The sequence below is a fragment of the Zonotrichia albicollis genome, chromosome 3, assembly GCF_047830755.1.
Source record: "Zonotrichia albicollis isolate bZonAlb1 chromosome 3, bZonAlb1.hap1, whole genome shotgun sequence".
Classification (NCBI taxonomy): domain Eukaryota; kingdom Metazoa; phylum Chordata; class Aves; order Passeriformes; family Passerellidae; genus Zonotrichia; species Zonotrichia albicollis.
The window spans coordinates 63,896,204-63,923,988 of record NC_133821.1 but is presented as its reverse complement, the minus strand read 5'-3'; the positions used below and the strand labels follow the sequence as shown (position 1 = coordinate 63,923,988).

The window sequence follows — 27,785 nt, the reverse complement described above, 5'->3', positions numbered from 1 at the left end:
TCATGGGTTGGAGTGATGCTTTGTTAATGATACGTTCTTACCCAGGCTTTAAAATAACTTCTATCCAGGAGCAGGGGGCTGCAGCAGTATTTGTTTTGGGTTCAGTTTAACTCCTGAAGGACTTCATCAAAACTTTCAAAAGCTGTCCAAGTAAAGTTGTGGTTCAACACAAATAAGAAATAAAGGCCATTTCCAGTTTGTTCTGCTCAGGAACAGACTGGAGAGCAGTCCAAATGATGATGTGCAGACAAGAACAGATTGGGTCTGTGAACAGGAGCTGTCCCATTGGACTCTCCCCACACACACCTGTTTTTCTTTCTTTCTTAATTAAGGTGGAGACCAGTCTGATCCTGCTCAAAGGGACAATATTTTCATTATTAGTTCTCTGAGTTTAGATGCATTCCAGAGTGGGGTGTCCCCTGACAAACAGCAGTGCTGCCCATCCCACCAACACCATGAAAGAGCCACAGCCCCAGGCTGAATGGGAGCAGCTGCTTACCAGCACCTGTACCACCTGACAACACAGAAGGAAAGCTAGGGATAGCACCTGCAGCTGGAAGCACTGGAAATTTTGGGTAGATACAATACCCAGTGCCAAATTTGTATAAGGGCCATGCCTCACAACAAATGAGGCTGTAAGGTTCAGAAACGTCTCAGATTTTAGCATCACTCTCACTCTTCCACAACAAGACGGGCAATGCCCTTTGTAAGGAACACCATGGAAGCAAGGACCAAACTAAAGCCTCTTTCCTGCACTATGAGTTGCATGAGTCCATCCACAGCTGGTAAATTAAAGGCCCTGTTTGTACCTTATTTTGCTTACTCACCCTTTCTTGTTCTCAGTTATTCTCTTGATCTTCTTAATAATTTTTCTATGCTGTCCACTCTTTTTCCGTAGTAATTAAGTGAATACTTAAGCAAGGCATTTTGGTTACAGCTCAGTTGGACTAAAACACCCCTCATTCTACAGAGGCACAAACTTCCAAATCCTCATTTCACTTTGAACCTTCTACTCCTATTACTCAGGTCCTTACCTTCTGTTTCTAGACATTTTTGACAGCAAACTTGAGAGGAATATTCCTCTGCAGTACTGGAAGTGCAGCAGACACCTGTGCCCTGCTCACTGAGGAGGAAACCAGTCCTGCATCACCAGGGCATGGAGAGCCACCGTAGGAGTTGGATCTCACACCAGTCACGATGACACAAAATTTCTCACCTCTCCCATAACACACAGCTCTTTCTTTTCAAACTATTTTGCTAGATAAAACCATTATGCTCTTCACAAATCTTGAGATACCAAACATGGGACTAAGGCAAAGTAATTGCACCTTTGTCTTGGTTCTTGCAGTCACTCCGATTTCAGTGTATTTTTTGGTTTGTTTTGTTTGGGTTTTTTCCTTGCCAGATCAGGTTTTAGTCCTATTGTAGGGCTGATCTGATCTACCACAGAGACACAGGATCAGTGACACGAACTGAAGAGTGGAGGGGTATGTGCAGAGCCCCACCCCTGCAGAAAACCCCTGCATTTGGGTTGTGCCAGGCAAACTGTGCAGTCACGCATTCAGTTTGCAATCCAGGGATCAGGGAGGTCAAGGGGAATCTTTTCATTCACTGCAGCAAGCTTTGGAACAGAGCCTGGTACCCACATTATGCTGTCAAAGGGACTAGTTATCAGATGGTTTATTAGTCTATTTTTTCAAGAAGACTGGAATAACAAATTCAGCCTAAAAGCCTGGAACAAAAAAGGAAGCTCTAAGTTAGTCATTTATGCCTCACTAAGAGAAAATACATTCTCTGAAATTCAGTGTACAGTAAACATGGTTTTGGACAAGCAGGTAAGTGCAAGACTGAAGATGAATTCACAGTGTGTCTGTGCACAATACATTCCCTAATCAAGTTCACTAATGGAAGCAGTTACTAGATAATTTGCTGTTTAAATTTGTTCAACTCACTTCTCTACCAGCAGTCACCTCCTCCTTCCTCAGCGCTCATTACCCATTTCAGCTAGATGCATTGAAATTCCCATTAAAAGGAGGAGTTTTTACCACAAACTATGCAAAGTGTTTTCCATGGGTTGTAGAAGGAGCCAGACCTTGACTTCAGGCAGCTCTGCAAAATGCAAAGCATACAAGAGCCTCAGTTAGACAGCACAGGATGTCATGACCGTGGCAGAGTCGGCACTTGGACAGGGCTCTTGTTGGAACAGCACTTCATTGTCAGAAAGGGGCATCTCCATAGGATTACAGAACATCCTCAACTGGAAAGGACCCAAGAACTATCAAATCCAACTCTCCTGTTGCATACCAGGGTTCCCTTTTGCAGAAGTCCCTCCTCATGTATCCAGCTCCAACAAAGCACAAGCTCTCCTTTGCTATGACAGGCAGCATTCCATTTTCCACATGACTGCTCAGGTATGTGCTTTCACAATGACATCACAGCTGGCTGAGGAGATGGTGGAACAATACTTACGTTCATCACTGCCTAAATTCAGGGCAGGTGAGCTGCACCCACCCAGATTTATGGTTTGGATGTCAGCTAGTGGATTCCCAGTAATGGCTCAGGTAGAAAGTGCCATGCAAAGTGTGGCACAATCTTTATTATTAAGGTGGAATGCTTCCATGACATGCTAAACAGCATTCCAAGATGATCTTATTTTGTAGATGTTAAATTTGTTGAGATTTGCATTTAAATAACCTTTTTTTTTAAAGTAAATGTTTTTTTAAAGTAAATGTTTAAGTTACATGGAAAGTAGTTTCAAGCCCTTTTAACTCCAAAGACAATCACTCATTTCAGAGCAGGGACATGACTTCTATTAAACAAAAACAGCCTTTAGTAAAACTTCAGGAAAAAGAGAGTCCTTTTCATTTGACTTGCAACCTACAGAGGTACTTCATTAAATTAACTTCTGTAAGGACTTCTCATGTAAGTGTTCTTTACCTCCTCTTGCTAAAACAAAAGAAATCCTTGTCTTGCTAAGCAGATGAATGACATCTTTGGTTTTTTACCTTCTCCTTGGGATTTTACCACACTCCAAATCACTGTTAAGGTTACTGCAGTGTTTCACTGATTACAAGTGAAGAGGAACAAAGCAATTCTGAAATCTGTTTGACTCCTTTCCTATTGCCTCTGTTTACATGTCTTGCCTCTTTTGTTTCCAAGCCACAGCTGTGTCTGCCCTTAGTCCAGACTCCACTCTTCATTTCAAGTGCCTTCCTTTGCCTCCCTCACTTTTTTCTGTTCTCATCCCCTCTAGACGTTTGTTTTCCCTTTTATTTTAAAGCACTTTAGGTATAAGCACAGTACCACTGAATCAGTGATGAGAAACCCAGCACAGAACGTGTGCACTGGCTTTAGTCAGATTGTCCTTTTTGGTAAACCACAAAATCACATTGCACCCCAAAGCACTGAACAGCATGTTACTTACTTGTTCCATTGAACTTATTTCCTGGTATCTGACTCACCTCAACAGATTTGCTTCTCAGATTTCCTTTTCTGTTTTGCTGTCAGGAGTCATGAGTATTGGGTGGTGGTCAGTGTTTCAGTTACCACAGTCAGTGATTACACAATTAGCAATTAAGACACAGGTAGATCCCACTTAAGCTTGTCAAACACATGAAAACTAGTACAGGTATCAGTTAATGGAAAATGCTGAAACTTTTTCTAATCTTACAGATTATATCTATTGATTCTGTTAACAGACAATTCTAGAAAATGAAGGCTTAATCTAGATGTGTATACTGTACATGACACTTCAGCTTTCTGAGCAGTGATCAAGACTTGCAGATTCAGATGCCTCTTTATTCCCTTCTCCATAATCAAAATATATTATAAAAGCTTTCCTCCAATAAAACCATGTACTTTGAATTTTCTGTACATTAAAAGTCTTGATCAGTCCCTGTTAGCTTGTCTCCATCTAGTATTCACAAACCTATGGAAGGAATATTGAAGATGCTTTGAATGCACCAGTAGTCAGGCCACTGCACTGATGTCCTGCTCACCACGTCCCTTCCAGTAAAAAGGTTAACTTCTCACACAGAGGTAGAAGATTGTCTGTAACATACAGACATAAACCTGAGGGGTTTTTTATAAATACAGAAGGATTCAGGGCTGACTATGAATCCAATTGATTTCACTCACATTATGAACCAGTCACTATCAAAATAATTCATCTTCACAGTACAAACATTCAAGTTCACACCAAACTTACAGATTTTGGCCCTCAGCTCATCTTTAGAAGTTTTTACAATTGTAGTGGGTATTAAGTTTGTATTCCAATTAAACCAAGTTAAATACAAGACCTGAGGAAGGGTATTCTAGAAACACCAAGATGGTGACTATCTGCCACACACTTTTTATCCAAGCATCTGCTGCATGTTTGCCATCCTACTCAGACTGAGTAATTCCAGCAAAGCCAATTCCAATGGCAACATTAAGGGTCACTGACTACTGTAACTGCAACACTCCTTGGGACAGATTTTATTTGCCAGGAAATGTAAAACTCGGGTTAGGTAACAGTGATGTCTAGCCGCAGAACAGCTTTTCAGACACCTTTGTTTACAAAAGGGACCCATCATAGTACCAAAACAATAAATAATCCACCCAAAAAAAAGAACCAAGGAGGAGTGGGTGTAAACTCCTTGACTTATAAAACTGTATCATAGCAAGCTACTATATTCAGCCATCAGTATAAGAGAAAAGACATAAATGAAAATACTGTTTTGTAAACTGAAATAATTTAATAGAAGAATCTAATCAGATCAAATCTGTAGGATTCTGCTGATTTGTTGAATACATTCAACAAATATATATAACTCTGTTCAGTGATAACTTGTAAGAAAAATATTCGTAATTTTAATACATTTCTACTGTAATGAAACTTTGCAGCTATTGCAATGTCACTCATTACAGAACAGATATCACCAATACATTATTTTATATAGAATTTCACTTCAGAAAAAATGACAAATTACTGGATCTTGCTACAGTGAGATTTGAACAACCCCCTTTGAGCAGGACTGGCAAAGGTGTGAGTTAGCAGTTCCCTTCTCAACACAAATGAAAAAATAGGGATATTTCCATAATAAGTTTCTCAGTTTCATCAGGACAGCTTCAGACCTTGCACATTTTGTTTCAGATTGAGCAACTCTTTCTCTTGTCTTGTTTTCTCCTGTTTGAAGGCCAGCTTGTTGGCTTTCTTCTCCATTCGGCGTTCCTGTACATAGGAATAATGAGAAATTTACAAAATAGGAATTACCATGCAAAATCAAACTATTCCAATTAACTCTCCTAGATAATGAAAATAAGAACAATCTGGACAATCGTATTATTTATGGCACTAATTATTGGTTGTCAAATTAATACGTGTACGACCAGGATAAACATCTTTAGTTAGCGGAAGCTTCTAATATGCTGGCAATTTCTGTTCCTACATAAAACAGCAAGGATTTAACTGTGATCAATGAAGATTTTCCACATTTCTTTCAGATATGATGTTTCAGATCACATAAAATGAAAAGTAGCTATTTTCTTTGCTACTCTAGATCGTAAGGAGATCTGATATTCCTCCAGCAGTTGTATCTGCAGTAGTGGCCACAGACCTAAAGTTTTGATACTGGAAATCAGAAAGACAAAAGTGTGATGTTAAAAAAAAAATCTACCAGAAAGAAAATTAAGAAGCAGTAACTTTGAGACCATCAAGATTCTCCCATTACCTTCAGACATGACAAGTGAGTTTTAAACAAAGTTTGTAGGACAGAATTCAGGTAACGCAGAATGCTCTGCAAAGTTTTATTTGCAGTCAGGTGTACCTTTCTCTCCTCTTTGATTGCCTGTTTCCTGGCTTTGCGATCCGCTTTGCTCTCAGCTTTGGAACGAGGCTGTGTTGATGCTTTTGGCAGGTCACTGCCATTTATCATTTGCATGCGCTCCACCTGCCTGGCAGTGAGACCCTTCTGAGGCAGGACGTGTAGGGGAATTCCAGTCTTCTGAGAAATTTTGATTGGTTTGGGCTGAAATAGAGAGCGCATAGGAATTAGTGGCCCCTAGCTTTCTCTCCAAGAAGTGCACATGGCACTGACTTATCAGTGTAAAAACTTCAAATCCAGATTTAACAGTAATAAAAGTTAAGTCTCCTCATATTATTTAACTCCCCCACAAAAACACCTATTAATCCCAAAGTAAGAAATTAAAACATCTGTGACGAAATCTGGCCTTCCAGAATAAGAAAAACATTTTCCCCTTCTATTTAAATATTACTGAAAAAATAAAGAACTCAAGCAGTCATTTAATATTCCTTTATAAGCTTGCAAAAAAAGATTTAATTTCAAATTTGGGGATATCAAGCTATGCTCTATTGATGGGGAACATATGGAAGACCAAAGAACTAGAATAAACTGTTCCAGACCATAGGAAAATAAACCTGAGCAAGTATGTGGCTGTGAGACACAGATTAGACAAATCTCACAGATAACAAAGGAAATTCCTCACTGTTTCTGCCTAGCTATTACAGAAACTTTTAACTGACTCAGTTTTCCTTAGAATAAGAAAAAATATATCAAAATTCCTCTTTAGTGAAGAAATAATGCCAGAGCCCTCCCCAACCCTCATTTCTGCTCCCTGTCTTTTAAAACAGATATCCATTGAAAAAACAAACACATTTATCTCAAGTTTTCCCAGTGCTATTCATCAGAGTAAGTTTAATAATTTTACCTTTGATGGCTCCTTAATAAGTGTTGGGTGATTATATAAGTTTGAATAGGTACCTAAGTCGCAAAGAAAAAAGAAAGTAGTTAAGAAAGGCTTGCAAATAGCACTTATGAATTGTACTGATACTTAGGTTTTGGGAATTTCTCCTGTTATGCTCAGAGAATAAACCATTTTACCTGAAGCACTGCCAGGGAAGTTCTGAAATCACCTATCATTTACCTTGAAATTCTAAGAACAAATAAGCAAACTCCAAAATACTTACTCAAAATGGATTCACAATCCCACTTTTCTTTTGGCTCCTCAATAACTACAGTCACTATTTCTTCCTTTTCCTCCTCACTTTCTTCATTGACAAGAGAGTCCAAATCTTCATCAGGTTCAAGAGCATCCAGTTTCACACAACTTTTTCAAAGTTCAGAAAACAAAACAATAAGTTTTATCTCTTATTGAAAATGTATAATTATGTAAGCCCAGACTCCCTTAAGTCAAGCCCCAGATCCCAGACCAATAAAGCTACTTCCAACGAAATTTGCAGCAAAAATGAAGTTTCCATAAGTAAGTCTCCTCAAAACAAACTAAAAACATTAGAACAAAGACACAGTCAACAAAAGAAGTATTTCTGCTTTTCAAGAGGATGAATGCCTCTAAGATACTGCTTACATTAAGTTCAACACAACTATATAAAAGGAGCATAACCTACTCAAACCAACAAAATTCCTCCACTTAATTTTATCATGCAAATGGATAATACTCATATGCAGCTGCTTTTATTGAGGGATGCAATCTTTTGAGTACATGAACTTGAAACAACACACCCAAAACTTCCATGTAAACAGAGGATTACAGAACTACTTATGTGAAGCAGTACTTCTGAGAATACATACTTTTTTGCTTTTTCTCTGTAGTAATCATCCAGGACTTCCTGCAGCCGAGCATTGTCTGTGTTAATGTAGCCTTCTAACTCCACGTTATCTAAGGCTCCAATCTCATCTTCATCAAATTGTTCATAAAACTAAAATAAAGAAGTGGATATCTGTAATTAGACCACATTTGTCATGCAACTTCTTGACAGCTTAAAGAAGAACCTCACATTTCTTTTTATTTGCCTCTTTTTCCTCTCCCCTTGCATTTGCTGAACAACTGCCAAACACATCTGCAGTAGGATTTCCTTCTTACTGTCAGTGCTCTTTCCACATAGAACTCCACAAAGTTATCTTATAATAATATAAAAACCAGCTTCTAGAAAACGTTATTTATTCTGATGCATTATTTCAATCTATGCCTTAAGAAGCCTGTTACTGCTCGGGACAAAAGTTACACCCTATTTCCATGCTTGGTTCGTGAATGTATACTTCACCAGGGACCTGTAAATGGCTTGCTGTGTTGAACTGAGCCTCTCAGACAAAAGTGAAACACTAATTATGAATGCTCATACAGTCACTGGAGTAATTCTGTTTACTTCCCATCAGTGCTAGGCCTTGCAATAGCAATTAACACTACAGCCTAGATGACACAAGCCTCTAAATGTACCCAGTATTAAATGCAGAATACATGCAGAGAGCAGTAGCTTGATGCCCTGACTGCTAAAAGCAGTAAAATCTGCACAGGTATACAGGACACTGCCTGATGAAATGAATCAATAGGCAAAGAAGCATTTATCACCCTTCACAGTTACACTCTTGAGCAGCCTCACCTTCTCAAATCTGTCATCCAACAGGGTTAACTGCTCATTCCGTCTTATCACGGAAGATGTCATAGAATATTCTGTGAAACGACTCCTGGTTTCTTCTTGCATAAAAAGGAATTCTTTAGCCTGTCCATTAACCTCACCATCTGACAAAGGACCTTCTGAATCATAGTCTTTGTCAGTACTGCAGCTATCCTTCTCATCACTATCATCTTCCATATCTTCCCATTCATCTTCATCCTCAGCATCTGGTCCCCTGAACAGAAGCACAAAATAGTTTTAGAATAACACATGGACCTTTACATAGCTCTGACCCATGCTGGGTTATCTGAAACAATTTGGCAAAAACAGATTTAAATCTGGAGTGAGACACTTGTCTGAGAGCTGAAAGCATTGCTAGCTGGACCATGCATCTGTGCACTGAGACTGATGTTGTTTTTATGTTCAGCTGTACACGTCAAAGCAGAAAAATATCAGCTGCATTCTTGACTATAAAAACAAGCAAAAATTTTTACTGTTCATGAAATTATGAGAATGATACCAAAACCTAAGCAGATAAAATTGAGTGGAGTATCACACAAAGCATTTTTAAAGGGTTCAGAAACAGCCATTAGCCTTCATCAACACTATTACTGATATATTTTATATGTAATAGATGACAATGTTTTAAACAGTTCAAGAACACTATTATTCCAAACACTGCATATAATCCATAATCTCAAAGTAACAAATGAATCCCACTTCTTGGATAATGTAATACATTTCATTTTGCAAGCTGCCATCCAAGTAACACAAGGTAATACTTTTTTCAACACACCAAAGTATTCAATTTGAAATCTGAAACCACTGTGGCTTCCTACACCACCACATGCAATAGCAAACTGCATCTCTCCTATTTACATAACAAATATTTCAACAAAGCTCTATCTACCGCTTCTGTGGTTTATTTGCTTGCAGAACAAAATCATCTTCCAGGATATTTTCTGGATTGGCAAAGTCAAAATCATCATCAAGAGCTGCAACAATATCCGGGTCAAAATCTAGCCGTGGTCCTAGAAAGTTGAAAAAATGAAATGTAAATATTTACATTTCTCTGACATTACAAAGCTACTTTCCTGGATAAAAACCAACCCAGCTGGACTGTTAATTTGCAGTAAGGAAAGCTTAAACCAAAGAAACATAAAACTCCTCAAGAATATTTGTAATCTGATAGAAGCCAGGGCATACCACCAATCTCTTGTCAATTTTTATCACTCAGAAAAAAACATTTCCTAGAGGTCTTCCATAAATGCATTTTAATATAGAATAATGTAAAAGAAAAAGATATCCAGACCAAAACACCACATGATCAGCTACCAGCACTAGCTCCAGCCCTAAAATTCCCTATATTACAAAAGGTTAAAAAGTGTTTCTCTGCTGCAATTAACAGAATTGTCTTTAGCATCCTTCTGTCAGGACAGAGAGAACTGCTACAACTGCTTACTGTTAAGAAATATGGAGATAGCTGTGGAGTCAATGTCCAGTGCAAATGTGGGTACATAACAAAAACCTACCTCACAGCCTGTAACACTGAAATGACACTAATGAAGGGATGTAAACACTACTCAGCATTTGAAGAGAAACTGAGTGAGAATCCAGTTCCGGATTTGGATTCAAAAATACAGAATAGTAAATTAATAGTATTAGCTACAGTTTCCCCCTGTTATTAGTTTGTATTTGCTATGCAATAGTAAGAGATAATGGATTAACCCTTTCCAAGCAAAGCTAAAGAACTCTCATTAGTCAATCGCAGAAGTAAGTCTCAAATTGAAACACGGGTGTCTCACAGATTACTCATGTCTGCTGCTGAGTCAGTTCTAAGCCAAAAAACCCCATGACATCACAATAGAAGCCCTAATTACCATCTGCTTCCTAGATGGCAACTCTTATCACAAAAGGTGAAAAATACCTGAAACAGGAGCAGCTTTATTTAACAAGCCCACATCCTCTTCAAACTCTGTGGCAAACACGGAGGAAGGCAACTTAATAGATGGAGCCTTAGAAAAGAAACAGAAAAATGGCATTACAATGTATTTGTTCTCAGCTTCTTGTTTGAGCTCACATTAACAAAAATCATGCAGACACTCCTGTGACCAAAAGAAACTCTGTTTGTGCCACTTAAATGTTACAAGTGCTACATTATCTGCAGCAAATTTTCAGAGTTATACAATGATAGCTATGTAAAGTGCTGGCAGCATCAATTCTCATGTTGTCAATATTCTCCAGGTACAGAAACAGTATTTTTTGCATCTCTAAAGCTTTTTAGAGAATAGTTGTACAGCAGTCACATGGAAATTGTAAAATGTTTTTGGCTTGTTTTGGAGAACACATTTGAATTCACCTCTTTACTGAAAGGCTTGTTAAAAGCTTCACAATATGCACATCTATCCTAACCTTTAAACCTTATGTAGTATCACCAAGCTGTACCTGAAAGGCACCTCTGACTAAGACTATTGGTTTGACTAAAATGACAATATTTGATTAAATCAAACACCCTCAACTATAAGTGACTGGCAATGGCATGCTTCACTGCTTCAAAGCATTTACTGCTTTTCCACTCCAATGTGATCCAGCATTGTGAACTTCTACAAGTTATGCCTGCAGTTGAAAAGTTTGGTTTTATTCTGTCTGGCTTCTATTACATTCCCCCTTAAAAACATGGTGTGCTGATAATACAAGCTGGCATATTCATAACTCCCAGAGCATTCAGAAGTTCTAAAAAACCTTAAAAACAAATGCCCATCCCAGAAAAACACACAACTTGTTTGAACAAACACCTTTGCAAGCCATCTCTGTAGAAAAAAGTTTGTTGTGGGTACCTGAAGTGTTTTAACATTGTGCTAGCAAAATAATGTTCATCTGCAAATGCCAGCTTGTCAGCTTCTGGGTTTGTTTGTAGGAAAGTCAAGTTGGTTGTGGGTCAAAAGGATCCTTACACATAAATATAAATATAAATATATATATATATATATATATACACACAATGAATGTGTCTAGAAAATGTTAATGCTCCAAAGAACAGCATTACCATCAGCAAAAACACTACTTACTGAAATCCTCTGAATTTCATCCTCTATGCGCCCCTCACTTGTGATGACAATTCTGCTCTGCTGTCCCCGCACAGATGGGACAAGCTCAGAGGGACCAGAGGCTTCTTTGAGGTGCTGCAAATAGTCATAGTCATCATCAAAGAAGACACCATACTTGCGCTGCTCTTCTCTTCTCCGCTCCTCATGCCCCTAGGAAGAGGAAGGAGAAGAAAATAATCAAAAGGAATACATTTAGTTACTTAAGTCCATGTAAAACTTACTAGCAAAAACAAAAGCAACACATCTACTGAGTGTCTGACTGTGTAGTCCTCTCTCCACTTCTTACCCTAATCCACAGCCAATTAGAATGTTGTAATCAGCTGGTTCCATGTCTGGGTGCTGCCTGAGCAGGACCATCAGCAACATACCCAACAGTGCCTGTTTTATCACAGTGAGTCAGGCAAGTTTCACTGTTGTTTTTAAAATACATTTACACCTCTAATACCAGCTAAGTCATCCTTCAGCCATCAGCAGTAACTCACAACCATGAAATTCCCTGCAACATCCCTTTTTTAATAAGCTGAACTAAAAACTACCTTCTCTCAGGCTTTTTTTGAACTGTCCAATTGCATACCAACTTTTTTTCTCCACGGTGTTTCTTGTCTGAATTAACCTCTGTATTAATTAAAAGCGAGTATTTACTTTCTGTGTGGGCAGCAGAACTCTCTGGGGTGCAGTATCATCAGCAGCAAGAGGATCCCTCTGACTTCGGTGCACCAAGTGAAATGTTACTGCTTTCTTCTTCTCTATGAAGGGCTTTTTCTTCTTGTGAGGCTGAAAAAAGGAAATGTGGTTAACTGTTAACAAAAAATTAAATATTAAATGCACCTTAAGAGAACTTGTAGTGTGCTGCTGTATTCGTTTTAAGGCAATGCCTTATTAACAAATGCTTGGAGACAGGTGGGAGCATAACTCACCTCCCCACACGCACAACAGATATTTCGTATGTTCTAACAGCAAACGCAGCTTATGCAGCTGCAAAATGGCAATGCATAGAACAGTACATATCTGATACAGCATACACAGTTTAACATACAGCCCTAGAAAAGAATTCTGCAACGCACTTCATCCAAGAAACACGGGGAACTGATAAGGAGATTCATCTAGACACATCTTGCCTCGTGCTTTGGATAGCTGCTCCCAGAGCAGCAATCCAGCACCAGCCATGAGGGCCAGCGGCAGCACCCTACCCAGGCACAGCTCTAACATCGGCACACACCTGCGGGCTGGATCAACAAACCCACCCAGTATTCCAAGCGGCTGAACGCCTTTCCTGCGAGTTACCACATCTGACCTGGAAAACACTTCCAGCAAGGTTTCCGGCTTCACTCACCTGACAAACCGCGTTACAGCCGATATAGGATACCCGGGGGCGCTCTATTGCTCTAACCTTGTTCCCCAGGCAATTGCACGTACAGAGCACGGCACACTCACCATGGCGCTCTACCCCGGCCGCTCCCGCTGTCCCGAACCCCACTCGCTCCCACGCGGGCCAGACCTCAGTGCTCCCGGGCTGTGCCCTCCATCTTGGGATACACCAATGACCCACGGGGGGAACCAGATAAGCCGCCAGTCCGGCCAGGTTTGTAAGTTTTTGTTTCCCAGTTAAAAAGAAACCAACAAAACAACGAGACTTTTCTCAGACGGAAATAGTATTTTGATAAAAGAGAGGCTCAGTGGATGTTCGTCGGAGACACGTTTTCCCAGTTCTCCCCTCAAAATTGTGAGAATGGTTCGGGCCGCCAGTGCACCCAATGGCAGAGCGCGGTGCAGGCAGCCATGGGGCAGCGCGCTTGCGCAGCAGCCGGGCCGGGGCGGGGCGGGCTGAGGGGACGGGCCGATTGTGGTGACGGGCGGGCTGTGGGGGCTGAGTCTGAAGGACCGGTAGTAAATAACACGTGTTGGTACTAACAGTGTTTTGCCATGTTTGAGTTATTATTTCGGACGAGAAATGTCTGGGGGAACTGGGCCTGTTCAGAGAAGAGACGACCAAAGTGGGGGACGTCGTCAATGTCCATAAGTATCTGAAGGGAGGGTGTCAGAAGTTTGGAGCCAGGCTCTGCTTGATAGTGCCCAGCAACAAGACTAGAGGAGACAGACAGAAAATGATGCACGGGAAGTTCCACCTGAGCATAAGCACGAGTCTCTTTACTGTGCGGGTGATCACGCAGTGGAGTAGATTGTGCAGAGAGGCTGTGGAGTCTCCCTCACTGGAAATACCCAAGAGCTGCCTGGACGCAATGGAGCCTTGTGCCTTGGGATAGCTCTGCGTGGGCAGGGAGGTTGGAGCAGAAGTTCCACTGTGGTCCTTTCCAACCTGAACCATTCTGCAGTATGATACTGTAGCTGTATAAATGTTACCTACACCATGTAGCGGGGCTGGGCAGAAACGTGGGCACTCACGTACAGGCTCCTTGCTAAGAAAAAGAGAAGTATGCTGGGTATTTTAAAACCTGCTTTGTTACTTTTCAAAGGAAAGTATGAAACAGAGAGGAGCAGTTTTTTCCTATGTGTTTACAGGCGACTAAAACAGTAACAAGCTAAGAAGAGGTTTTCACTGAAAATTCAGAAAAGTTATCCACACTATGTGGGTATGGATGCAGCTAAATATATATGCATGCATATACCTTAAAGTATTAGCTTTACTCATATTTGGGTGGATTTCATTGGTTTTCAGTAGGTGTCACTAGAGCTCCGAAAGAACCCAGATTTTCACTCTTCTGGCTGTTTTCTGAAGTCTTTAATCTTTACCCACTTTCATCGCACCACTCTTGCAGAAGTGCACAATCTAATCTGATCTAGTCCATCAACTGAAATAGCTCCCGTATTCAGAGGATTCAGATTATCTCTGCCTATATCTGTGCAAAGGCTGGGCTTTCCTCTGTCTTGCAGCAGGTCTGTACTGCCAACCCAGCGACAGCTGGAATAGCAGAGCTGGATTTTCACAGGGTAATTAAGAACAGAGTCACTCAGCTGTTGAAAACACAGTGCTTAGCATTTATTTGTGGGGTAATGATGTAGATTAGATTACTCCTTATTGCTTCCAAGTTCCTGACATGCCTCTCTGGCATCCACAGAAGTGCATGTACATAGACTTGGTGACAGGATTACACTTCACAATCCCCTGAACCTGGCACCTCCATATCTGGTGCTGGCAGTACTGTCATTCCACACACCCCAAATCTGGTATAGGAGCATTTTGTCAGTTTGGATTTGGGAAAAATTAACTTTTGCTTTCAGCTGTCTCCTACATATAAGTTTGCCTGTTAAGTCTCAGTGTTTTCTGTTTTTCTTTAATTTTCATCCTTCCCCTGAATTTCCTGGTTAGATTCCGGGTGTTTAGGGGGAAGGATATGTATTATATGTTCACACAGAGATTAAGACAGGTTCCTCCCCATATCACAGAAGATTGCTAATGTAAACTAACAGTAATATATCTCTATACTTCAGTAATACATCTGGGGATGAGTTTGAATCATGGATTAGCAACAATAGGCACCACATTGCTTCCTTTGTTGATACCTGAGGGTGAGTCATCTCCTGATTTATATCAAAGTTCAATATTTAGTATTACATGTATGTGAACTGTGTGTGAGAGAGTGTCTCGGAGAGACTGCTGAAGCTTCTCATTTCATCCAAGCCTTACAAGGCCATCCATCCCACTGCTCTCTCTCACTCGCAGATTCTTCGCAGAGACTGCTAACAGCACTCAGCAAAGGGCATCTACAGAGACTGAGGGGGTAAGTGCTCTGGTCACTAACTACTCCTTTTATGCTTGCAGAAGAAAAATGGTCAGTATTGAAACAGTCTCACTGTCAAGGCAGCCACTTAAAAGATAATATGCTGGAAGCACCTCCTTAACATAATCATCAACTTGCCTTCTGTGTGAGGAAATTTATGTTCATTTTTGTTCTCTTTGTTCTTGCAAAGAAGAAATTGTTTCAAAGTATTTAAACCCAAAAGTTATTGTCGGTCACTTTGAAAGTTAAAAGACTGGCAGATGCACTGCTGTCTTGGCTAAACCCTCAGCTGTGCAGATCAGTTTTGTTCCTCTGCAGCAGGTGTATTTCCACTGCAAATTTGCTGTCAATGAAACTGCTAAGAAACACTTCTTGCTGATAAAAAAGGGGAAACTGGGAGCACAGGCTAGGTCTCCAAACCATTGAGCTACAACCCTAACTTTTTATTTTTAAACCAAGTATCACATCTTTCAACACAACTCTCCATGAATACACCGCACACAGGGAATTTACCACATGTGTTTGAAGGACTGCCAGAATACAAAGGAAGGTTTCAGGAAAATTCTTTCATTTCACTTCCACAAGGAGGAAATTTAATTTGGCTTCTGGAGGCTCTCTGAATTTAACTTTACTGTGTGTGCCTATGTACATGCTAGAGATTCAAGAAGAAAATATTTTCAGTCAAGATTTTCTGAACAATTTTCTGGAGGTGATTTTTAAAATTTTCTATTTCTATATATTCATTCATATATATCTATAACTCAAAGAGCTAAACAATTGTCTAAAGTGCTTGGAACTGTGCACAGCAGAGGATCCTACAGTACTGTACAACTAGGCAGCACACTTTCAGTTTCCTTGTTTAATACAAACACCATAAAACAAGCATAACATATGTACTGTATATACCCCAATACATTCTTTATTCTTTATGTTTTTCAGGTGATGATACTAGACTATATTTGTGTGTATATATATATATATATATATGTATATATATATACACTTTACATTATAGATAAAACCTCAAGAAGTAGTTATCATTAATTTGTAACAGTTCCTGGCCTTCACAGATCTCACACACCTGTATAAAATGCAGTATCAGATCTGCCACTGCTTCAGAGTTCCCATATTCAATCACACTGAACCAAGTAGCATTAATTTTAAAATTGCAACAAAAAATCCGCTCTGCGTAAGCTGAAAAGTTGTCGGTGTTGATTCTCCACAGTCTTCCATCTTTTGAAAGTAATGAAACATGTGGAAAGTACATTTTAGAGGGACAGCAATTCTAAGCTGATACATTCTAAGCAGATACATTTTTTGTAGTTACCAGTAACTATTTAGTTATCAGTAACTATTGAGCAATGGGGAAGCAAGGTTTGAATTTTTTTTTGCCTTACTTGACTTGAAAATGGGAACATTTAATCAAAAATCAAAGGAAGTTACTTACAGAATAATTTTTCACTGTTTTTCACTGAAGTAATAGAAAAAATAAAGTCTAAGAACTGGCCCAGTGTGTATGAATGGGTGACACTCTGTATGCAAAATTTTATTTGCAATGAATTTCTGTGACAATTCCAATGCAGGTGATTGTGGCTGCCTTAGAGTCTATTCAGCAAGTAAGAATCTTGTGGCTGTACTGGACCCTTGGAAGACCATCCTGGAGCTCAGCAGCCCGCACTGCTGTGGATGTGTGATCAAGCCCCCCTTACTGTGGTCGTGTCCATGCGGGTTTGCTTGGAAGAGGCAGCAGTGCAGTGATTCCTACTGCTGAGCCTGTCCTGCTGTACTGCAGCTCTGCCAGAGAAACACAGCTTTGTGATCTCCCAGTGTTTAAGGTGCAGCTGGGTCCAAAGCAGAGCACACAAACCTTGCCATGATTTACTGTTTGAGCTATTGTGCCGCAGGACACCGGGAAGGGACACAAACCTACCAGTTTTATCAGCTCCTGTGTGCACAACGGTGTCTGGGCTCTGCAGTCTTCTTGTGCCTCTCCCAGATTTGCAGTTCGGTTGTAAATGGAATTCTGGTTTGTTTTATTTATTATTTTTTAAGGAAAGCCCCTCTTCCCCCCAAAACTTAAGAGCAATGTAAACAGTTGCAGGAAATTAAGCATCTCTCCACCATCTCTCCACCCTTCCCCCACTGCTGATACAGTTGAATTCCCGTTCAAACAAGCCATTGATATTTTTGTTTCAAATCACACCAGCTAAAATAATAATTATATGAAACACAGTATTCCTTTAATTCCAAAATTTGTACAAGTTTACAAATCAGTATACCACCACACAAAGTAGTGAATGGAAGATATGTTTAGCAATGTTTTAACATTTTACAATATCCTAACAATGTTCAAATATTGTTAAATTTGACATAGTATTGCAAGATTTTTTTAATAGAAAGAATTTATGCTTGAACAAGAAGATACAGATAATACCATTGCTTTCTTTGTTTCTATCCAATGCAATATGTAGCTTCTATAAAATATTGGTGAAATGCTGTATCTAGTTCATATGAGCTTTATTTCCATTAAAATCTTGAAATGGGAACACAAAGTAAAACAAAACCTTATTAGTTATTAGAGTTTATAAATATAAATATAATTTGCTGTTTGAACATTACAGCAAATATATGTTAATTTCACTTCATTTCTCCCTTTCCCTTTCTCTGTATAGATACAGTTCCATAAGTTTTGGTGGGGTTTTTTTTTCAGATTTCTGTTAAATAGAAGTTTTAAGCTATACTGGGGGCTGCTTTTTTTTTTTTTATTATTTTTTTTTTTTTTTAATTTGACCTTCAAAATATTTTTGTATCATCCTTATAAAATCTTTCAGAATATATATTTTTTTCTTTTCATCACAATCTATGCCCCATCAGTGAATATTGCACTGATCTTGGTATAATAAGACTACAGCTAGCAACAATAGCAGAACTAAATGTGGAAGATCCTAAAGGCAGGAGGCAAGTTTATCCATACTTGCTTTTTCACCGAGTATATTTTCAGTTTAGTTTACAATGGTGAAGGTCTTAACTCCTGAATATCATTAAAACCAGAGGACATGAAAGTGTTAAACACACGGTTCCTGTGCACCTGACAGTCTCATGCAAATGTAGGCTTTCAACCTGGTTTTCTTTGTCCTTAAAGCATTAACAGACATGAAGACATGGGCCAATATTCTGGTCTCTGTTTAGGATGTCAGCAGTGCTCACACAGGCCTGTGCTGCCAGGTACCAGGTGACAGAGTGGCTCTCCCTACCCTGACTCCAAGCCCTGCCAGCTGCAGACAGTCAGGGAGTTTTGCTTGATTCCCAGGCTGCCAGACTGGATTAGACGTTTTTAGTCTGTTGCTGGCTGGATCTTTTTGCACTCTGTGATGATACAAAATCGGGGCTCAGATTGAGTTTATAGTCAGGTTAAGCAACTGTTACTTTGAAACAAACTGTCTCATGTAACTGTAGTATTATTAATTACAGGTCTGAGTTTGAAGCATCTCTGCAGGAAACCAAGCACTCACTTCACCTGGAAGGAGGGGTCTAATTTCTGTAATATCAGGGATACTTCATCCCTTTGTTTCACAGTTTTCATTTAGCTTTCAAGTTAAAACATGGGTGCTTATCTGATGTGGTTTTTCCATGTCAGCACTGAGGTTGTGGTGCTTCTCTAAGAGGTGCTCAGGTTAGCCAAAGCAGATGGTGGTGTGAAGTCCACCACAGTAAGGGTGGTGGAATACACAGCTGTAGGTAAATGATAAACCCAACAAATAAATGCAGTCTGTAGAACTACAAATGGCCAAGAATACTTTCAGTGACTTTGAAGAGATCTATCTTCTGGTCCTAACATGTTTCAAATCACCAGTTGAAATGGTATTAGCTTAAATAATCATTATCTTAAATAATCATTAGCTTTCTTTTTTTTTTTTTGGTACTTGTTGAGTCAACGTATATAGCACAATTAAAAAAAAAATCCAGATAGACTGTATCTGAGTTACAAAGACTAATATGTGTTACCTGAAAGAGGACAGAGATGAGACACTCTAGAACCATTTCAATTTTTTATGTGAAGAAGAAATAAGGATTTGATTAAGTACCCATTCTTTTGCACCCACAGCAACATACTATGATGTGTGATTATACTGATAAATATTATATTTGAGATAATTTCAGAAGCCACCAAAAGCCAAAAAGCTGCTCATTTTCTCTTTCTGTGGATGTAGACATACCTGACTCTGTGGGAACACAGGTATCCTGTGTGTAAGGTTTGTCATATCTTGTGCATGACATTTAAATCATTAGTCCAACTTGATAAAAATTATCATGCTGATCCCTCTTAGCCAGCTGGACTGTACTATACTTTGCATGAAAAGTTATATTTTTTCTTTGCCTGTTTAACATATTTTTATTTTTAACTCTAGGATTATTAATTCATTAATTTCTCAGGACTTACCCTGATTTTTCCCTTCTAGAAGGCATGCAGCACCAAAGCAGGTATATGGTGTAATATTTCCAATGGGTTGTTGATGCAGCTGGAAAACATTTGAACTTATCAATACAGACAACTAGGAGAGGCAGCAGAAATTGACTTCTGGCTTCTTGAAGCAAACTTGCTTCACTGCACATGGTGACATACCAAATTCTCATTATTTTTTATTGCATGGACAACACTTTACAGCTATTGTTTTTCTGCCAAAAAATTCTGCCACAAAATTCTAAATTTCTAAATTCAATTTTTCAATTTTAAAATTTAATTTCAAAATTCTAAATTCTAAGTTCTAAATTTTGTATTTAGAATACAAAAATAGTATATACAATTCTGTGTCTCTGAGTAGCTAAAATACACTATTGATAGTCTTAAGTTCTAATTCTGCTACATCTTCTAATAATGTTATGTAGTATACTACATAAGATTTTACATAAGATTTTACAAGTTACCTTTCCATAAAGGTAACTCTTTTTGTCCAATTACATAAATGTGTTTAATTAGTTCACTGAACTGTGGGCCACACTATGCATCTGATTATTACCAAAATAGTAAGAAATTAAAAATTAATTCAGCATCTCTACCAAGGCTAGAGTCCTGCAACTAGAAATGTCTTGGAGGGAATACTTTTAAAAAACCCCTCCAACCCCAGAAGGAAGATAGGAAAAGCCTAAGTGGTACCTCACGTGTCTGAGCCAGAAGTTGTATCCTCATCTTTGTGTTATTACTCTTAAAACAGTAAGGTTGGGACATGACTTTCCATCCATGGTCTAGGCCTAGTATAGAGGAATGTCTTCTTGCAAAGTCAATTTTTTCACTTCATCCCAAGAGTTTAACAAGTTTTAGTTTGCTTGTGTAAGCACCACCTTGGCATGGTGGTGGAGCTACTGTCTTATATAAAATATTTATAGTCTGACCTTACCTTTGCCCTAGTTATTCTGCCTGTGTAACAGCTGTCTTTCTGCCTTCAGTATCTTGGCTACTCTCAAATGTTTCAATGGGATTAATGCAACACTGAGATTTATTTCATTGCTCCTCTCATTTCCTTTGAAGTGAAATACTGTGTTTTATACTTCAAAGTCAATATAGTAGACCTTTACATGATTTTGGACACACATTCCTACATCATACATTGGCAACATCAGCAAAAAAAAAAAAAGTTTAGGCAGAACTATTCTAGTGTAACTTTTTAGTTTACTCTTCAAATTCTAAAAATAAAAATAAGCATTCTACCAGAATTGCTGACAAACCTAATGCCTTGCTAATTCCTGTATGATTTAGTGCCAAAGAATACATTTTCACTGCTTCCTTGATGTCAGAGTGGTGTTTCTATATTTATAAAATGATGGACTTTCCAGAAGCTTATTTTCTGCAAATGGAATCCTAATGGCTCTTATTGATTCCATTAAAAAAGGAAGGTGCTGCTTCCTTTTCTTTCCTACAAGCATGTAGATGGATTTTTTTATTTGGTGATTGATATTTTGTAGCTTGTACATCATTAGATTTTTACCAAAGTGTAATGGATCCTAAAAGTCATTTAAATTTTACCTTTTTTAAAACAGCTTTTCCAATGTCTTTAAAAATAATAGAATGACAGAGAGTGGCAGCTGTTGGAAAGCACTCTTCTGTTACTAGAAGTGTTCTTCATTAAAATAATCCACCTCATTTATGCAAACCTGGTCTTGTTGTAAATAGCTCTAAAGAGGGGTATCTAATTTTAGCCACCAAATTGCCTTCCTGCCTTCAGGCTGACTTCTCTAACAACAATCTTCAATTTTATAAACTAAACACATTCCACAAGAATCTATAACAGGATCTGAGGTAAAAATCACATCTACACAGATCTTTTATTGCCAGAAAAAGAAATACTTACACTTCATAATTAAAAACTGAACAGGACACATAAAAGACAAAAATAATTTGTAATATGTACACACATTAGAAAGGATAAATAGCAAATATATTGTAATACTGCATTAAATGTATGCATATGTGAATTCCAGGACCCCCCCCCCCACTGTTGTGTACACTAATTCAAAGGATAAATAAGTGCTAATATAGGACAGAGAATTTCTTAGTGTAAACAATGCCACAGGCTTTTTAATAGGCCTTTGGGCCAATTTAGAAAAACCATGTATTGCCTTTCACACTCCATACCACTTAATTTTAATAGTATTCTATTCACATGTACAATTTCAAGATAGTATAAAAAATTAGGAATCTAAGACTCATTCTTCACACTCAATAAAAACAGGCTGGAGACACTCCAAGGATTTTTCTTTCACTTTTAAAGGACCACTAGCTGAAGACACGCTGATTCGTTTGGGATTTCTTCCTCAAAGCAGTGCAAGAGTCCTTAAATGTAAAAAGTTACATTAGTAGTCACTGCTCAGTCCTACTAATAAAGACTTCTGTGCCTAATTTCAATTCTGACTTTGGATTCACACTAGCATGATGTCCAAGTTGTCACTACTGCCTGCCATGGATGACAAAGATAATGATCCCTCTGGTTTGAATGGCAAGTGACAGACAGCAAGGAGTGTTTCTAAACACAAAGCATTTCATTGCATTCATAGTGTCACATGATTTGTCCTTCAAATCCTGTTTATGTATCTCTGAGGATCCAGAGTATGTCAACATTAAAAAGCCAAAAAATATATTACTTGTTCTGTATGAATGTTCCATGTGTTTTCCTGAAGCATGTGCACTGGGATTTAAAAAAAGACAGTTGAGTTATACTAGGACTAATTTCTGGCAACTGTATTTACTGGCACCAAAGAAAATGACAGTTCTTCCTAAAGTACTGATGACACAAGGACTTATGGCTTGCTATCTTTTTAAGACAGGCTGCATCCACTGAAAAAAACCTACATGCACAGTTGCTTACAGTCTTTCTTTTAAAAAATAATTCTTCCCACTGGCCAAATGCATTGTTGAGCAGCCCCATCCATTCCACTTAGCTCTGTGGACTGACAGACAAAAGTCTCTTTTCCCCCAGCTCTCAGTTCTTTTGTCACCCCCGCTCCCTCTTTGTTCCCTCAGTCCCAGCCCCATGAAGGCGGATGAGATCCTGGCAGCAGGCTCTCCAGCGATTGTCCTCGGCACTTCCTGACTCATGGAGCTCTCACAAAGAAGTCCACTGGCTTGTCCGTGTGGGCTGGCCACAGAACCGTGGTTTGTCTGGACATGGACAAACGCTTCCTCTGGGCTCTCCTCCTAGACTAATCATTTGTCCATTGACAAAAACAAGGGCCACTTTCTTCATTAGCCTCAGGGTAAGCTGTAGCACACACTCATAATCAAGTTCCAGTGCAATTTCAGGTCTTCAGGATGCAATGATTTCCCCAAAGAAAATTGTTACTTGAAATATGGTATGCGGTCAAACAGTTATGGACGATGAAACCTGAAAAGATAAATTAAAATCTTAGAATTATGTGTATTATATTTCAACTGACAATGACACTGATCCTCATCCTGTTCTCAAAGCTGTTTCCTTTTGTCCCCAGTTATTCCTGATTTCCCTGATCTGTATTGGTTTAGAGTCAGACCTGTTATTTCCTGCTGTCCATCTCTATCTGCTTAGAAAACCAAACAGAGATTTGGTGTGGCTCAAGCACTGTCTGTCTGCGCCATTAACCTGCCAGTGTGGTCCCTGGCAGAGTTTTGCTTGGGCCAGCCAGTGCTTTCAGGTACTGCCTGGGCATGGCTGGGGTTAGCACAGGACAGCAGGCAGGCAGGGAATGGGGAACATCACCCTGTTTTGAGGTGAGAGAAACAGCTTAACTGCATGGATTCAAGCTGTGCCAAGCTTGCTGGCCTCAGGGCCAGAGAAGAGTCTCCAGTCTGTTTGCCAATACAGATTTAGCTACAACTGCGTCCATTATTTGCAGATGCTGTCAGTAAGTATTATCAGAAAAGCTTTGCTAAAGCATAAAAATTAAAATTCTGGGGTTTTAATCCTTGTGCAAAATGAGGCTAACAAAATTTTGTATTTTCTTTTAATTAAGCAGCAAATTTTATAGCATTTCAGATGCTTTCTTCTTATTAACAGCAGTGAACTGAGGTACATGGAGACCCAAATATACCTCACTTTTTTAAGCTTTTAGGTAGGGCATGTACATCACTCCAGATTGCCTGTATGATGGCTAGAGAAGTGGGTTGCACCAAAAGGTGTCACCAACCCTTTCTATAATAAGTTAGGAACCTACAGCAATTGAAATTCTAAATCATGCTAAATGTAATGAATCCAAGCAAAAGGGTAAGGAGGGTACCAGTATCAGGTTCTCGGAGTATAGACATATATCTCTGTTCAAATGGCTTTAAAAATTAATCTGTCCATGAAGTAGTAAAAGATGCAGCAGCCTGAAAAAGGCATAGATAATGATACATCTACACAACAGATTTACCTGAGTTTTTGTTTGACACATTTTCTCTTAATAGTTCCACACATTATCCCTGTAAGTTGATTCAATCCAATACAGGGATGGATTTCTCAAATGAAGGAGGTGTGCACAAAGCCTGACATTCACAACTATGCAGCTGATCTGCTAAATGAGGGTACAGAGGATTGCTAAAAAGACACAGGGGTTTTGTATTTTGTGGAAAAACAATATGCTGGACTATATATAGCATTTTCCTTAGAAACACTTAATGAACACCTGCTAATATGCTCCTCCCAAACTTGTATTGATTTCTTTATTTTTAGAAACTAATTTTCTTGAATTTTGTTATGAAATAACAGAAAGAATCAGTCTAATTTACTAGGACTAGAAAACCAGTCAAGTAACAGTCATTACCATAAATGATGAACAATGAAACCCATTGTTCTTTCTTTTTCAAGTTTGATATAAATTTTTAACATTTCAAATATATTGTAAATACTGATTATAATATTAAATCATCTATATTTAATCTGCAATAATATAGGAAACCATATACTAGAAACTACTTTTGTTTATTAAGCAGCTTCCTTGTTTTCTCAGTCTATCACAGAATAGCCTTTGCTAATCAGGTGCCAATGCAAATGTCTTTTGGTTTGCATAATCTCAGTGATCTTGAAAATAATTGATGTATGAGAAATTAATGCTGTGGCTAGAGAATTCTGTATATGGTTTCATTAAATCACTTTTGTTGTATCAATCCAATATTACGTAGCAGAAAACATAATTTTTAATGAGACGTCCCAGGGAAAATAAGATCTCTTTTTATTTTCAAAATTGCAATTGACTTAAAACATTTGCATGTTATTCTGCTCTTACTTAGTTTTTTCTAGTGTTACTCTTCTGACTTCTGTGTAGTAACTCCACAACATGACCAGTGAAACAAAGGAGCAGGGATAAAGAACAGAAAAAAACTGACTTCCCTCAGGTTGAAATTGTTTCAGCACCCTATAGAATCATTGCCTGCACTGATCACAATTTGGCTGCTCCTATTTTTTACTCCATTTTCAAAGGCCCTCCTTGAAGAAAATCATTCACTTTTTTACTGGTTTGTCACTGCGAGATTCCTGGTTCAGCTTTCAAGAATCCAGTTGTAATCATCCTCAACTGTTCTCAAAGCTCATGAAAAAATATCCAATTCTTTTTGTATGAATCATACCTGTCTGTACTTAGGCTTCAGTATTGCAAAGCAACTCTAGAAACACAACAATGTAAGCAGGGACGTGGTTTCTATACCTGCTATTTTTATTCTCTCCCTTGGGTGCTCTTTTTTTTAAAGCAGTATTTTTATACATTCTGAAAAAGATATACTATGTGCAACCTAATGAGAAAATGACATCAGAAGCCAAATGAAAAGATACATCTCCATGTTTGAAAAATACATTTTCTAATGGTCAGAATGCAATGCTACATTAAAACCCTGCATCCTGGTTCATCTTCTGGCTTAGGTTTGCTGTCTGTGAAGCTGGTTTGGATTTTTAAAAATGAATTTGTTTATGTTGTATCTACACAGAAGTGATATTATTATTTTTAAAAACTCCATGCTTTGGTGAGAAAGGAATCACTGAAGTTGTGAAATCAAACAGTGAAGTAGAAGATACATGAAACGCCCATCATGAATTTTCCTTGTGATGCGTTTTTTAATTTGGTGATTCACACTCACTAGCTCAGATCCTGAGTTTGGTTGAAACAGTAGCAGGAAACAGAAGGGACCCAGTCTTAGATAACTGGTTCTGTCTGACAATTTTCTGCAGAAGCAAAGACATGAATACTATGGACACAATGTGGGCCAACCTAACATCAAGTTTTGATTGCTGGTGGCAATTTCCAGCCTTTGTAACTTCCAAGAAAAATGAACACAGCCATGGAGATTTCAGAAAGTGTGTCCCTCCCCCTAGGAATAATTCTGCCAAGTCTGAAACCCTGCTAAAATACTGTGGACACTTCAGAGCTTCTTCAAATAACAATGCTTCAGACAACATCTTGGTGTTATCCGAAGCAAAGAACAAAACAAATCCACATTAACACTTTAGAAGTGGCAACAAGGGAATCTATCTTGTTCCCCAGAAACCACTGCCAGGAGCCTAAGTGACCCTTAGAAAGCTCACCAAGACACTGGTGAGCTTTTCTGAAGTTCAAAGCATCATCTAATTTTCACTTATGAAATGCATCTACACAAATGTATACTTTAATGAGCAAGGGAGTGCTGCCAGAGAAAGGAAGCCCCTTTTATTTTGTGTGCTTGAAGATCACTAACTTCATCTGTAAGAACTGATGGGTTCTTGCATAAGATTATTTTTTAGATTCTCCAATCTTTTTCTACATAGTGACCAATCCATTGCAGTCACCTGCACTGCTGTATAGAGATGGCATCAGCAATAGTGGGAACTCCAACAGAATCAGTGGTGGGATTCAAGGGGACTCATGATAGGAATGCACACAAATCATGACACAACTGCAGAGAACTTGCAGGAAAGCAGAGGGTTGCTGTCATACTTGTTTCTCACACTTACACAAGAAGGGGGAGTCACCCACCTGGTAAATTGCCGACTTTCCTCGTGTACTTCCATTTCTGTGCTTTTGAATTCATTCAGTTCTTTCCGTATTGCTGCCTAATAAGCAATAATGATATATGCAACTGTAAGAAATATGATATTTCAGGAAAACAAAGAGTCTGAAAGCAACGTGGCCCTATCATTGCAGGTGCCTTACAGTTCCCATTTCAATTTTTCCTTACTGTAACCCACAGCTCTCACACATTTCTGATCATCAACATGAATGACTTTTCAATTAGAGCTGTTCAAAGTACTCATCCACTACAAAGAAATGCAAAGCATCAAGCACCAAAAGTAAACCAAGAAACACCAAATCAACTGCAATGGGTGAACAAAGCCCAGACTGAAACAGAGCACTTCTACTGACAAAAATGGGCAAGGGGTTGGATTACCCTGACAATCACTTGCTGAGTAGGCAGACAGGAGGGGATTCTATCTCCAGGCACAGCCCTGAGGAGCTGGTGAGTCACTCTGCCAGCACAGGCACTGTGTGCACAACAGGGTCCTTGTATCTCCCCTCTGGAGATAGGACTTCAGGAGTGCAGGATGAAAAGTTTTTTTTTTTTTTAATGGAATTAATCACTTGGTTTGATTAGTTTTATTTAAAATGACATTAATATTTGGACATTTCAGTCTTGGATTTTTAGTTGGCAGATACTAAAGAACAACAGAAATTCAGTACAGTTTGTAAATGCCTTGTTGCTTATGTTAAGAGACTGATAAGCAATTTACTTCATCAAGTAAATACAGTTTCTGAAATATTCTAATATATACTACAAGAGGTTTTGTTTCTATGCCACACACCTTCACTGTAAAAGGAAATGACAGTTTACTCTTACTCATTCTTTTCTTTCATCAGTTTAAATAAGACAGTATCATTTCATTAATCCCCAAAGAAACGTCATCTAATGTGCATGCCTTTCAGTGCAGAGCAGACAAGCAGCATGATAAAATTATACCATCAGCAGGCTGCAGTCTTATAAATGATAAACTTTGCTTTAAGCAGGGGTGGTTGTGTTTAGCCACAACAGCATGCTTACATGAGGCTGCTGTAGAG

At 38.7% G+C, this 27,785-nt stretch overlaps 2 protein-coding genes across 5 annotated transcripts in view; both read right to left on the bottom strand.

Moving 5' to 3' along the window:
- Positions 1-3,267: 3,267 nt before the first annotated feature.
- LTV1 (LTV1 ribosome biogenesis factor) lies at positions 3,268-13,112 on the bottom strand. The gene is made up of 11 exons (XM_005490251.4): positions 12,955-13,112; positions 12,163-12,294; positions 11,482-11,670; positions 10,341-10,428; positions 9,324-9,444; positions 8,399-8,648; positions 7,590-7,717; positions 6,968-7,107; positions 6,709-6,761; positions 5,808-6,008; positions 3,268-5,212 (listed from the first exon to the last, which is right to left on the bottom strand). The coding sequence occupies exons 1-11, from the start codon at positions 12,955-12,957 to the stop codon at positions 5,099-5,101; spliced, it is 1,419 nt and encodes a 472-aa protein (XP_005490308.1). The 5' UTR covers positions 12,958-13,112; the 3' UTR covers positions 3,268-5,098.
- Positions 13,113-18,011: 4,899 nt separating this feature from the next.
- Positions 18,012-27,785, bottom strand: part of PHACTR2 (phosphatase and actin regulator 2) — a 135,794-nt gene continuing 126,020 nt past the window's right edge. For all 4 annotated transcript variants that reach the window (XM_014269302.3, XM_014269303.3, XM_005490252.2 and 1 more), the window contains 2 exons: positions 26,709-26,785; positions 18,012-23,137 (listed from right to left, as the gene is read on the bottom strand). In XM_014269302.3, the coding sequence (XP_014124777.2) occupies positions 23,122-23,137; positions 26,709-26,785 (93 nt within the window). In that variant the 3' untranslated portion in view covers positions 18,012-23,121. The remainder of the gene's footprint in view (positions 23,138-26,708; positions 26,786-27,785) is intronic.

Coding starts and splice junctions, on each gene's coding strand:
- LTV1 (XM_005490251.4), bottom strand. Junction 8,649..9,323: donor GCAAATAAACCACAGAAGCG/GTAGATAGAGCT, acceptor GCTTCTGTTCAG/GGGACCAGATGCTGAGGATG. Junction 6,762..6,967: donor GGATTGTGAATCCATTTTGA/GTAAGTATTTTG, acceptor TTTGCGACTTAG/GTACCTATTCAAACTTATAT.